This window comes from Enhydra lutris, unplaced genomic scaffold (genome assembly GCF_002288905.1).
Source record: "Enhydra lutris kenyoni isolate GAN:26980312 unplaced genomic scaffold, ASM228890v2 scaffoldscaffold42, whole genome shotgun sequence".
NCBI lineage: Eukaryota > Metazoa > Chordata > Mammalia > Carnivora > Mustelidae > Enhydra > Enhydra lutris.
In genome coordinates this window covers 13,277,180-13,290,183 of record NW_019154126.1, presented here as the reverse complement: position 1 = coordinate 13,290,183, position 13,004 = coordinate 13,277,180, and the positions used below count along the sequence as shown (strand labels likewise).

General features: G+C 49.4%; 1 protein-coding gene across 1 annotated transcript in view; it reads right to left on the bottom strand.

Moving 5' to 3' along the window:
* Nucleotides 1-13,004, bottom strand: part of LOC111155583 (supervillin) — a 91,818-nt gene that overhangs the window by 15,864 nt on the left and 62,950 nt on the right. Inside the window, exons 17-24 of the mRNA XM_022515830.1 lie at nt 11,200-11,372; nt 9,312-9,467; nt 7,879-8,015; nt 7,117-7,264; nt 6,851-6,996; nt 4,978-5,153; nt 2,841-2,985; nt 2,206-2,482 (exon numbers count right to left, since the gene is read on the bottom strand). Of these exons, the coding sequence (XP_022371538.1) occupies nt 2,206-2,482; nt 2,841-2,985; nt 4,978-5,153; nt 6,851-6,996; nt 7,117-7,264; nt 7,879-8,015; nt 9,312-9,467; nt 11,200-11,372 (1,358 nt within the window). The remainder of the gene's footprint in view (nt 1-2,205; nt 2,483-2,840; nt 2,986-4,977; nt 5,154-6,850; nt 6,997-7,116; nt 7,265-7,878; nt 8,016-9,311; nt 9,468-11,199; nt 11,373-13,004) is intronic.

The window sequence follows — 13,004 nt, the reverse complement described above, 5'->3', positions numbered from 1 at the left end:
GAACATCAAGGACTTCTCCTGGTCAGGTGGTCTCGCGGCAGAGTCCCATTTACTGCTCACCTACTCAGGGTAGCTCGGCCTGTATCACACTCCCCAGCTGCCTGGCCTGGTTACAGGGCAGGACCAACCCCACCAAGGCCTTCGGTCTCCCTTTCCTGGAGCACACAGTTCACTCCCCCAAGGAGCTTCTCTGTGGGCCTGTGCAGGCTGGCTGGCGTCCACCCGGAGGACAGCTGTCCTGCCTCTACAGCCTCTCGTTTCTGCTGACCCCGTCCCAGAAGAGCTTCCCAAGCTCCAAGTTCAGTCCTGTTTGCAGGTGTGGCCCTTATGGGGTACGAGTGATGAGGGGCTGGACCGCAGTCCCCCAGGGGCCACTGTTAATGTCACTGGGCTATGCTTCTCTGCTCCCAGAGGGACCGTCTGGAAATCTCAATGCTCCCTGCTCTGACTTAATGCTCTGCAGATGGACTTGTCCAGAGTTGTGGCTGTGGAGATGCTGCCAGAGCTGGCTGTGAGATGTGCGTTGAGTATACCGGGAGGAAATATAGAAGAAAGTATCTGCCTGCACCAAGTCATTATTTCTTAGGGGCCTCCAAGAGAATAGGCTGTGAAGGCCTCCTAACTCTTAGAGTCACCTGATTTACAGTGATTTTGCTTTTGTTGCTCAGGACATCGGTGGTGATTATTCCTGTGCCGGGCCCATGCTAAATATCATCCGTGCCAGATTATAATAATCTGTGAGCTGGTTTTCTAGGTGAGAACACCGATGCTCGGACAGGCTAAGTCACTTTACCCACCTTGCAGAGCTGGTATGTGGGGCCTAAGAGAAGACGCGGAGCTGGGCTGTATGGCCCCTGGGCCTGTGGCCTTTCTTCCAAGCCCCAGGGCCTCCTTACAAATGGGAAAGGCAGTCTTAGGGTCCTAACCTGCTCTCTACTTGCTGTGTGACTTTGGGCAGGTGACTTAAGCGTGTGTCCTCTTTCTCACTGAGCGATCAGCATAACACCAGGGTACATCGCACGGAGCCTGGGGAGGCACTCAGCCAGGGTGCGCAGCAAAGCCACCAGTGCTGTGCCTCGTGAACCAGGTGGGCCTCCAGGACCGGGGCATACCCAGACAGCTCTGGGCACGGCCTCCTGTCCCACCAGGTGATGCCCAGCCACGGGCCTCCCACAGAGCTGGCCTCGGGGAACCCAGCTCTCCTCCCATGGCATGACACAGCTGCTTCTCCCCAAACTTGCCTTACAGTTATTTATGCCATATGCGTTTAGAAGGTAGGGCCTGACGTCTTTACTTCCCCTTAAAATATATGTCTTATACCCAGAAGAGAGATTAGGTGATCAGTACATGCCATCAGTGATTAACAGACTGAATTAGGAAAGAAATAAATGGGTCTTGAGTCTACGGGGGTCTGATCAGCAGACCACGGCCTCCACCCCCCTGGAGCCCTGGGGGAGCCATATCTGGACAGCAAAGAGGCAGTCTGAGAGGTGAGTGAACTCTCGAGAGTTGAGTCTCGAGACCACAAAGCTGTGACAAACTCCTAAACGGTGCCGAGAACGGGCTACTTCTTGGCAGGGAACAGGGATTCTCCCTCCAAAGTCCACCGGCTCTCCCCACTCACTGCCTCTCGTGCCAAGCATACAATTGAGTGTTTTCCTCGAGTGTTTCACTGACAGGAACCATGAGCAGCTGGACTATGTATTTCTTCTACCAGATCCCCAGAGCGCATTGGTGCTCTCAGCCTCAGAGGAAATAGCTCCTTTTAGTTCTCATCAATCTCTGGTGCGTTACCACACCATGTGGTTCCAGTTCTAAGCCATCCGGATACGCTTCACAAGCCTTTAATCTAGGCAGCAGACAGCCACATGTTAAGTATCATTTGGAGGCAAATCACCACTTTCCTAGAGAACATCTGGGGACGGAGTTGGGGAGGGAGTGAGGGGAGCAGAGAAACCTTAACGCGCACATTTAACTTCTCGAGGAAACCATGACATTCATTAGCAACACTGGCTCATTGGAACCCATCTTCAACGTTGACCGAATGGTCCTCAGAGCAAACCATCAGACTGGCGCACTGTCCGCGCGCCTGAGGGAAAGGCAGCGCGCACGGGGACAGGGCTCAGGGACAGGGCTCGAAGATGGGCTCGCTGCCACCCCCAAGCCTCCCAGGTCGGCATGGAGAAAACGGAAGTGCTCACTAACCTGCGGTGCTCACCATGTACTTCCACTTGACCACATAGGCGTCCCCCTCGTGGAACTGCCCGATGCTCTGTTTGGGAAGCCTGCTGTAGTCGAACTCCAGGATGTGCCAGACATCCACAGACACGCTGGTGATCTCAAACTGCCTCCTGTCGTCGCCTTCCACCAGGCCGTAGCCGCGACCCACGTTCACCCCGTCCAGCACTGTGCCCGCTGTCGCCTGGGGCACCGGCACCATCAGCGCCACATCGTACGGCTTGGCTTCGGCCCTAGGATCTTCCTACAAGGGAACGGAAGGACACTGGTTCAGAGGCCTGTTTCTAATGCCACTTCTTGTGACATTCACTGCTGTTCTCCTATTAGTGGGACAGCAGAAAAGGCTTTCCAGCCCTGTCTCGGCATTTCACTGCATTTTAGGGTAGGGCTCTGGAGTCCTAAATAGCCCCCCACAACACTGAAGGGGTCGCCCGGAAACCCCGGAGGCACAGGCAGGCCTACTCCGCCTTGGCGAGATAGACTATAACGGGAAACCCGTTCTCTGGTCTCCCAGAAACCCTAGGAAGGCTTTTAGCATCCAGGCCTCTTCTGCTGGGACCTCGAACAAAGCCTGAGGTTTGAGACTTGCTTCCCAAAACTACCTTTGGCTGGGCAAGTTCGCTGGCGCTCTTCTCATTAGGTCTCTTCAGTTCAGTCCAGTCAAGGAACTTCTCTTTGAACAAAATTGTCTCATTGTGTTCTGTAAGTCTCCCGAATATTGCCCAATCCGGTCGCCCCTGTCCTTTCCTGCAAGGGTGGGTGGGAGGGGGAGGACACAGGAAAAGACCAGAGATTAAGCCACGTGTAAACAAAGGAAAGGGACCGAAAACAGATACACGTGGCTACTGAAAACAACTCAGAATCCATTAGTGGTATGGAGAATGAGTGGTTCGTGTGGTCAGGTAAGTGATATTTTAGTATTTCAGCCTGAAGCCTGGCAAAACTTTGTGTGCGTGGAGTTGAGGTGCCTGAGTGGGATGTGAACCCCGTCAGGACTGGACTTTTCTAGCAAATTGTTGTATCTGGGACCCGCTGAGGGTGGAGCACTAGCCTGGGAGCCAGGAGAAGGCAGGAGCCACATGCCCTCAGAGTCCCCAGCAGATGCTCACCATGTGTCTGTCACTTTAATGGGTAGATGGGAGGGAGGCCCTGAATTCTCTGTTAAGTCACGTTACGATGAAGCTCTCTGGCGTCCAGGAACAGATGAAATTCTCCCGTTACTAAAAGGAGCATACTTTCATAGATCATTAAAAGAATTTCTGCATATTTATTTCTAGGACACCAGACATGACAGTGGCCCCGGGGGAGCATAAGTACTCAGAAAAGGAAGTGGCACAGCCCAACCTGGAGGCCTGGTCCTGCCTCAGGACCGCAGAGCTTGAAACGGCTCCAAATCCTGGTAAAGTCAAGGACGTGGTAGCTGAAGACGGTTCAGGAGAGCACTGTTCATCCTTCCACATCAGTCTTTGGTTGTGAACAGAGACTGGGACGCTATACCCCACAAGACTGCCTAGCAACGCTCACTGGGGCCCATGCTCCGTCACTTCCTGTTTCGTCAGGACTCGGCTTCTGACGTCACAGCTAGGGCCCATCAAGGAGGCTGCTGGCCCCTAGGGAGACTGCTGGGGGACAGCATGGTACACACATGCTCCCACCTCGTACTCTTGCAGGACTCTGGGAACCAGGTACCAGCAACTCTGGAAAATTCAGGGCTCCCTTGTGAGGCTGGAGTCTTTCACGGCAAATGTTTGAATGATCATCCTTCATATAAATTTTACTCTGCAGAGTTTGCTAGGATGCCTACCGGCAGAGCGCTTGCTTTCAGCTTTAGACAATGATTTTTTATGCTGGGAGTCAAGCAAGCACGAGAGGCAGTGGGTGGCGGGGGCAGGGGGGCAGGAGCACACGAGCGTCTACCTCCATGCTGACTTCCATGTTGGAAGTGGGCTAAGTCTGGACACCTCAGTGCTTCAGGCCCCTCATCGGGTAGGAGGGGCTCAGGGCTTACTCTTGGCTGCCCCTTAGGAGGAGCCCCGAGGAGGCTCTTAAGACACATGGACTCAAAGCCCTACTGCACACGAATTGAGAATACATCCCAGGGGCCGGTGCTGGGGCTGGGCCTGGCACATGCATTTTTTTTAAAGCTTCTCAGGTGATTCTGATCTGGGATGTGCTGAGAAGCCCCAGGTTAGGTGCTCACTCATCTACTCCCAGTCGGAAATATTAAAGTTACAATGATTTCAATACAATATCCTCCCTCTCACTCCCTATCCCCCAAAAGGCACAGACGTCATCTACTGCCAAATAAATGGTAAATCCTGGACTTTGAGAGCTATGCTAAGGAGGCGTGAAATGAGAAGGAAATATGTCGCTTTTGCCCCTTCGGATCGATGGCGGAATTCCAGGCCCCGGAGCCTTTTCAGATCTGCATGTAATTTGTTTCAACAATGGCTACTCATCTGCCAGGACAGCCCCTGGGAGGCCGCAGGTGGGAACAATTTGTTCACCTCAAGAAAGGAGACTGAACACAGCATCGGGAAGATGATGGCATCCATATTTCCGCATCAGTTAGGCAAAAACTAAAGAAATACTCTTTTTGTGAGTATTCAGGGTACTGCCTGCAGTCAGTGATGAAAAGGAAACCCTAGGAAGAGTGACAGCAGGTGAGCATGCGGGGAACTCAGGCCTGCTGAGGGAACCTGCTTGATCTCCCACACCACTGGCGGCTGACGGAAATACCTGGGAATAAGCGGGTTGCATTCTCCAGGATCCAACGGGTTGATGTCACAGTTCTCATAGTCAAAGGTTCCATTCCATAAGTGCTTTGCCAGCTGAAAAGCTATTTTCCGTTGTGCTAATGTGACTTCTTTTCCGTGCCACACGTACACTTCACTACCGAAGTCGAACACCAGTACCTGGAAAGGCCGCAGAGAGCAACAGGTTAACTTCAGAGCCCTGCTCCGGTTGAATGAGGTGTGCACTAACCAAGTCTGATGGGGTGACAGCTGGCACTGCCCTGCCACGCTGGCCTCTGGCCCGTGGCTCTGATTTCCGTCTTGTTCTGAACTCACCAGCTTCCATGGCAAGTTATTTAACTGCATTTTCGTACCTGCCTTCTTTCCCTTCTTCTTCCCTGTCCCCCTGCTCTTTCATTCACTGAGCATATACAGTGGCCACTTCTTAAATGCTAGACCCTGAGGACCAGTGAGGCGGTCTCCCCTCTGTACAGTTCCAGCACCCTCCAGGGCAGAGACCATACTGTACTGACATTTACAGGACCTTAGGAAGTGTTTGCTGAGTGAACACATGAATGTAATGCCATTTCTTATTTCCATACCTTTGGTTTATCTGACTCTTTCATCCTAGAATAATTTCTTCCTTCCTATCCGGCAATCCAAATCCTACTCAACTCCCAGCGCGGCTCAACTGCACCTTCCCTTTAAAATTACTCCTGAGGGGCGCCTGGGTGGCTCAGCAGGTTAAAGCCTCTGCCTTCGGCTCAGGTCATGATCCCAGGGTCCTGGGATCGAGCCCCACATCGGGCTCTCTGCTCAGCGGGGAGCCTGCTTCCCTTCCTCTCTCTGCCTGCCTCTCTGCCTGCCTGTGATCTCTGTCTGTCAAATAAATAAATAAAATCTTTAAAAAAAAATAAAATAAAATTACTCCTGATTATTTCTTCTCTGTGATTTTGTTTTTCCATTTAAATGCCCACAGGTGTCATACAATCCACCTAGCTCTGGAAGACGTTCTTTCTAATACTCCTCTACCCAATGAAATTTAAGGTTCTTTCGTGTCTTCCACTTTTTTCACAAGACGATGGTAATGACAGTGTATATGATTAGTAAATACTTACTGATATAGGAGAAAAAAGCTAGTATTCTTGATAAACCCAAATTGTATAAACATGCATCTATTATTCCTGAAACTTTGTTTATAGAAAATCAAGAGATAGGGCTAAGGAGTATTTATATCTTATTCCCTGGTTATATTGATATATACTCGCACACAGCACCATATAAGTGTAAGGCAGAAGGCACAATGACTTGATTTACATGTACTGTGAAATGATTACCACAATTTAGTTCAGTTGACATCCACTACCTCATACAGATAAGAAAAAGAATACAATAAAAATCCTCCCCAAAAATAAAAAAAAATTTTTACATTTTGCCTAAAACAGAAAGCCTTCAATGACCCATGACTCCTCTGAACAATGTTCTGAATTCTGGGGGCACCTGGGTGGCTCAGTCATTGAGCGTCAGCTCAGGTCGTGATCCCAGCATTCTGGGATCAAGTCCCACATCGGGCTCCCTGCTCGGTGGGAAGCCTGTTTCTCCCTCTCCCTCTGCCCCTGCTTGTGTTCCTCTCTCACTGTGTCTTTCTATGTCAAATAAATAAATAAAATCTTTAAAAAAATTTTTTTTGAATTCGATCCTCGTATTTAAGATGGAGTGATGGTTTGCATTCACAAGTAAATATCCTGTAAAAATATGTCACTGTTCCACACCAGGCACGAACGCCAGCCAGCGTTTCTCCAGCACGTGGCATGGGTGTTATTGGGCAACCCCGTGCCAAGCGCTCTCTTGGCGAGGATGGTGCCCACACACTGTACCTCTTTTGACTGCAGAAGGGAGCACTTGGGAATCTTCCCCCAGTAGTCGTCATCAGGGACAAGTTTGTCGTCCATCAGACGGTAAATGCAGTTTGTTTCAATTATGGCTGTTTCATAAAGTTCATCTTCTTTTGGGTCTCCAGCAGCTTTGGGATGAGAACAAGAAGACAGGATGACATTTTACACTGAAAAGTGGCCGGTTTAGAAGAAGTAAGTAGGGAATTAGAAAAGCCTCGCAAGGCTCTGAAAATACAGTAAACTCTTACACTGGTAACTACTTTGGCCGCCCAGAAGCTTCCAGAAGTCTTTGGCCGCATGAGTGTGTGTATTAATTCCTTCTTCGATAGTCTGGACATAGGTAGCTCTACAACCAAGTTCCCTCTTCGTCTGAATTAAACTTGCCAGTTCTGAGGCCTGGAAAAAGGGAGGAGCACAATTACCTAGATAGACAAGCCTGTGGTGAGGCAGAGTGGTGCATACTGAAGCTGGAGGCAAAAATGGCGGGTCTGCAGGGGAGACCATGTGACCACAGGGGCTGCAGGCACCGGGTCTTGGGTATTTTCAGCAAGGTCAGGAGAATGGAACTCAAGGACCAGGGGGCACAACTCTCTAGAGCAACCATTCTTTATTTTTAAATACAATAGGTCACTCTGAAGTTTTGGAAAAATACCCATTCTCTGGGCTTTTGCCCATGAAGTTTTTATTCAATAAGCCGGTAGCAGCATTTCATAGTTACCTGGGATAAATGGCTTTGAAGGGATGTGCCAGTTCCTTTTTCACACAGGAGTGGAATAGGAGTTAAAAACTGGTGGGATGGGTCATAATCCTTCTAAAACTTCCCACTCAAGCACCTAATGAATGCGTGTTTGAGAGACATTCAGCAAAGAAATACTGCCTCTCTCCCTTCTCACTTGCATGAAACATTTGGCATTTGAGAAGCCTTGTAAAGACCTAGCAACTGGTAGAACATTCTATCGGTGCATAAAGGTGGTGTTTAACTCAACATTTCTTATTTTTCAGATACCAACCTTTGCCTTTTCTATGACATTTGCAAACTCTCCTACCCACACGAAACAGTAATGGGGAGAGAGCAGGAGGAAGCAGTCCCCACTGTTGAGGGACGAAGCTCGAGGTTCAACCAGTCTGGTCTGCACATGTCTTCTTCCTGTAAGGCAGGAGGCAAAGAGTCGCCATCTTGCCAGAGAGGAGAACTCTCCAAGCCACAGGAAGGGCCAGGAAGCACCCCTGCTACAGACTCTTGAAGTTCTAAAGATTCTCATCTACCAACACCAGCTCCATGACAAAGAATGGTAGAAGGGGGGTTTCTAGTGACGGCCTTCTAGATTACTCTCCCGTGTTAGTGCTTTCCTATATGTCATCATGAGTCTTATGACTGCCACTGGAGTCCTTTTACAGCACGTGTGTGTGTGGATTCATTAAGTTCCCTCCTCCAGGAAAGTTAGCAAACGTGCTCCTTTTTCCCGTTCAACTCCCCCCCAACCCCCTTCTCTGCGCTGAGCCTACCTCCTGCATTTCATAACCCAGGCCAGCCACACTGCAGACGAGGCCCTACCTTCCCAAGCATCATCTTCCTGGGGTTGGCACGCTAAACCCAGGGCAGTCTTAGAGGCAATCAGCTTGGAGGGAAGAACTGCTTTGTGCTGCTTTCCACACCATCTCCTAAATGACTGTTGATTTAGGACTTTCCAGGGTCATACTGATAGTGTCATTTCTGGGTCAGAACTTGGGACCAGACATTTGTTAATTGCACTCATCACTAGTCCTCCAAATGCACTAAAAAGGCCAGTGGTCACGAAGAAACACACGGGACACCCTCCGTAAAGGATATTCCACCAGCCTCCTCTTCATTATTACTCTGGGATTGCCACTCGGAGGCAGCGAAGTCTCTCCTCACAGCCCAGTCTCTCTGGTCGTCTCCTGTGCTCTTGACAAAGGGGGTGCTGGAGTGGAAATCTAGGTCGGCTTCAGTTGCCTCTGCTTTCCCTGGATTCCCTCTCCAAGAACTTGCATCTCTGCCTCTGGCCCACACTAACCTTGCTCACCTCAGCGAGGATAACTGAGTGGAGACAGGCCCCACGAAGACTTCCGGGACTGCTGGAACTACAGGACAGCGTGGTGACGGGGCTCAGAGGGCAAGGGGAAGCGGCAGCAGAAGCTGAGCTTCTGGAATGGGAGAGACCTGGCTGCAAATCCACCTCTGCCACTCAAACAGCCGCTGTGACCTCAGGTGCATCACTAACCACACCAAGCCTCAGTGGGCATCACATCTGCCACCTCATGGGATTTTGTGAAGCTTAGGTGACTGGAGGTAGCACAGTGCTCTGCCCACAGTAGGTTCTCAAAGAGCATGCGCTCCCTCCCCCTGAAGGTCAGGCCTCCCGGTGTTACCAGACTCAAACCCCTGCTCTGTGCGTGGTTCCTCCCCACAGCTCCTAAGTACCTTTAATCTGTAGGAGCATCAGCTTCTTGTAGGGCACCGCGCTGTTGTTGGAATTCTGTTCGGTCAGATTGACGCTCCGCAGGCTGATGTTGCTGAAGTTTTCTTTACTGGCTAAACCTGCCAGAGTGACTTCGGAGAAGTTGGAGTTGGCAGACACTGGGAGGGTTGAATAAGGAAACAGTGGGGGAAACAGTGGGGAAGGGGGAGCAAGACGGGCTGGTGAAATGACATTTGCCATCAGAGATTCATGATCGACTAGCTTTTTCTCAGGTTAATCCCGAGGGGGAGACCATCCTCAGGTTTGGGTGACGAGGCGGTACAGGGCTGAGCTCCTGTACTCAGGATTTAACTCTGTCCTCAAAGTACAAGCTGCTTGCGGACACACATCACACCTTACCTTGCAGGGGGGCAAGAATCGAGGGACAGTGTGGACCAGCTCTTTTGCTACAAAATCAGGAGCTGGACTCACATGTCGCAATTCCACGGAAAGCGAATGTAATTCCTAACAATGTTTGGATGTTAATGCCAACACACTCACAAGGAAGGCTAGGAGGTATCTTTCAACAAAGTCTTTATATGTAGAAAAGCAGGCACTCTTGTAGGGATGGGTTAGTCCTAATCTTTTTCCTGGAGGCAAAGTGATCAACTAGATAATCCCTTAAGGTCTTCTGCCCTCAGACACCAACAAATGTGTACGTGCCGACTCCCAAGCCCCCGAACGTGGAGATAGAGGAAAAATACCTAAAATTTGTGCCAAGAAGCCTTTATTTCTTCAACTGCTCATTTTTTTAAAAATGTCTAGGCTAGGAGAAATTGAGAAAATTATTTTGCCGGGATTAAGGTCTTATCCTACTTGACAATTCGTATGGCACAGAGGTTTTGAAATATCTTCTTAGTTAATCAGTTATAATGAAAAGACCAACTACTTCATGTAAATACTGTATTTCTAAGAAAAACTTTCAGAAGTAGGTTTACGAGTGCTAAAGGAAAATACAAATTATAGCAAGACTATTCAATCTGCAAATGGTGTATGCCCAAATTACCTCCACTAAGAAAACCACTGTTTCAGAACAAGGGACCCTACCTCATCAGGCTGAGGACAGCAGAGCAGCTGAGCCAGAAGTGGGACACAGGACACAGAGCCACTGCCTCACTCTTACTCACCAGCTCTACCCCAAAGCCCCAACACTACCCAATCCACATCCCCAATTTCCAAGGCTCCTGTTAAACGCAATTTGGAAATCATTTGTTTATGCATTAATTAGTAATATGAAAATCTAGGATTAGGAAAAGCAGCCATTTGGGACATTTTCTCATGAGAATTTTCTCATTTTCTCATGAGAGATCTAATGATTTGCTCTCAAACAAGATTAAGTGGGGAATTACTGTGTTTGGGCTCTACGGAGCTGAAAATGGGTTGAACTACAAAACCCTTCTCCTCCAATCTCTTGAACAGAAAACAGCAAAACAGAATAACTTAAATACGGGGCGCCTGTGTGGCTCAGTGGGTTAAGCGTCCACCTTTGGCTCAGGTCATGATCTCAGGGTTCTGGGATGGAGCCCCGCACCAAGCTCCCTGCTCAGCGGGGAGCCTGCTTTTCTCTCTCCCTCTGCCAGAGTGCTCTTTGTCCCATAAATAAATAAAATCTTTTTAAAAAATAAGAAAATAAGTTAATGTAGTGAATAGACACTCCACGCTCTAAGAAGTTCTGCGAAAAGCCTTTCCATTTCCAGGCAGGTGTGCATGTACGTGTGTGCAAACTTACTCATTTTTATTTGATGAGTGTCTTTTGAGCACATGACTGGCCCCGGCAAGGCAGAAAAAGATTAAAATCACCTAATCGCCAGACACCAACAGAGAGGCAGAGCAGTGGTTCCACATACTCACTCTTTTCTACTTTCATCCGCTTCGACTCCATAAAGGCAACGTTTAGTCTCTGCTCCGTGTATTCCTGAAGGAGGTCTTCTCTGGCTGCCAGCATTTTCAAGGGGTTTTTGGAAGCCTGGACCCGACGCTTGGGCCTCACTGCACGCTTGTGCTCGGCCACAGAGGAGGTCAACCTGGGGAGCAAAGTGGAGTTGTGACCTTGGTCTGCCTATTGTCCACACCTGGGTTATCTGCGGCTCTCTGAGGTGAAATAAGTCTCTACCATTTTATTTTCTGATTTCATTGTCTTACAAGTCCTCCTCCTGCCCGTCACTCCCGGACATGTACACATAGAATCTTGGAGATGGGGGATTCAGGCCCATTTAGTCCAAGATCCCGGAGGCTCCCGGCCCCACACACCACAGCACACCCTGTGGTCTCTGCTGGCCGTGCATCTGATGCTTTGTGGGGCAGCTCATTCCACTACTAGAATGCTCTGAAGGGTAGAAAGTTCGTTCCTACCCTGATCACACCCATGGACTGGAATATTAGGCACGTCTACTCCTGTCGCTGGCAAGCCCTTCAGGAATTTACAGCCAGTCACTGCTTCTCGATTTCTCTTTCCTCCAGACTAAACTTTGTTTTCACACAACTGGTTTTCAGCTGCCTTCGGAACTCCCCCACAACCAGCCTCCTCTCAATTCTTTGCGCCTTTCTGAAAAGTAACCACTGCTTTGAAGAATATATTGAAATAAGACAGGCCCAAGAAGCCAGCAACAATTGCCACACACTCACACGACTCTCTGGGGGCAGACCAGACACGGGGAGGGGGGCGATCCGGTCACACGGTCTCCTGACAGATTTCACTCCTACTCTCAGTTTCCAACCACACATCCTCTGAGCTCTGATACATAATTCTGTCCTCTGTGTGACAGTGTGTGTATAAACATAGCTATAGCTATACAGAGATAGATACAACGATTTAAGCAATGACATTTGGGTTGGGAGAAGAGGACAAATGTGCAAATACATAAAATTTCATTTAAAAAATTGGGAAATGGCAAACTGTTCATTTCTTAAGATAGAAAATTGAGAAAAACTGAACTCCCCTCCCCCCAAAATATGCAAAAAATGTATTTGGAGCAGCTTACAGGAAAATGTATGATGACCCCACAGTCTTCTGGAAGAGGGAGTCACTCAGATAAATTTGTGGGGAGGAAAAAAATGTGGTCTGTGGCTGTGGGCATAGCCTGCCCAGCATATATTCTCCCTGGCTTCTGCTAAGAAAACCTTGACACTGGCTCTGGCTCTGAGGGGCAGGCGTCCAGAGACCAGCTCTGGCCAATCCTCACCTTCCATCCCCTTGGCTACAATGATTGCTTTAGGACAGGGCTCGGACCCTAGAAAATCCAGCCTGGAACTTGGGCTGGAGGGAACTGCTGAGGAGAGAAGCTGCCTGTACTGGAGTGGCCAAGCCAGTGGCTGAAACAGCCACACCGGGGGTGGCCATTGTCTGCCACGGGTTACAGCTTGGCAACAGCAAAGCAGTCCCAAGAAACACCTGCAAGAGAGAGACCTCGTTCTGAGGAGCCTCTGGAACCTTGTTCACACTCACACTTTCCAGTGAGTGGACCTATAAATCCCTCCACACCTTTCTTTTATCAAAGTCCGTTTGACTTGGATTTCCTTCTGGCACCTGCAACCAAAGGAATCCCAAAACCACAATGGCTTTCCTGACGTGGTTTAGTCATGATCCTGTGTGAAGAGCGACCCTTGGTCATCCCTGAGAAGACTCTCAGAGCTATTCATTTCATAGATTACTGGAG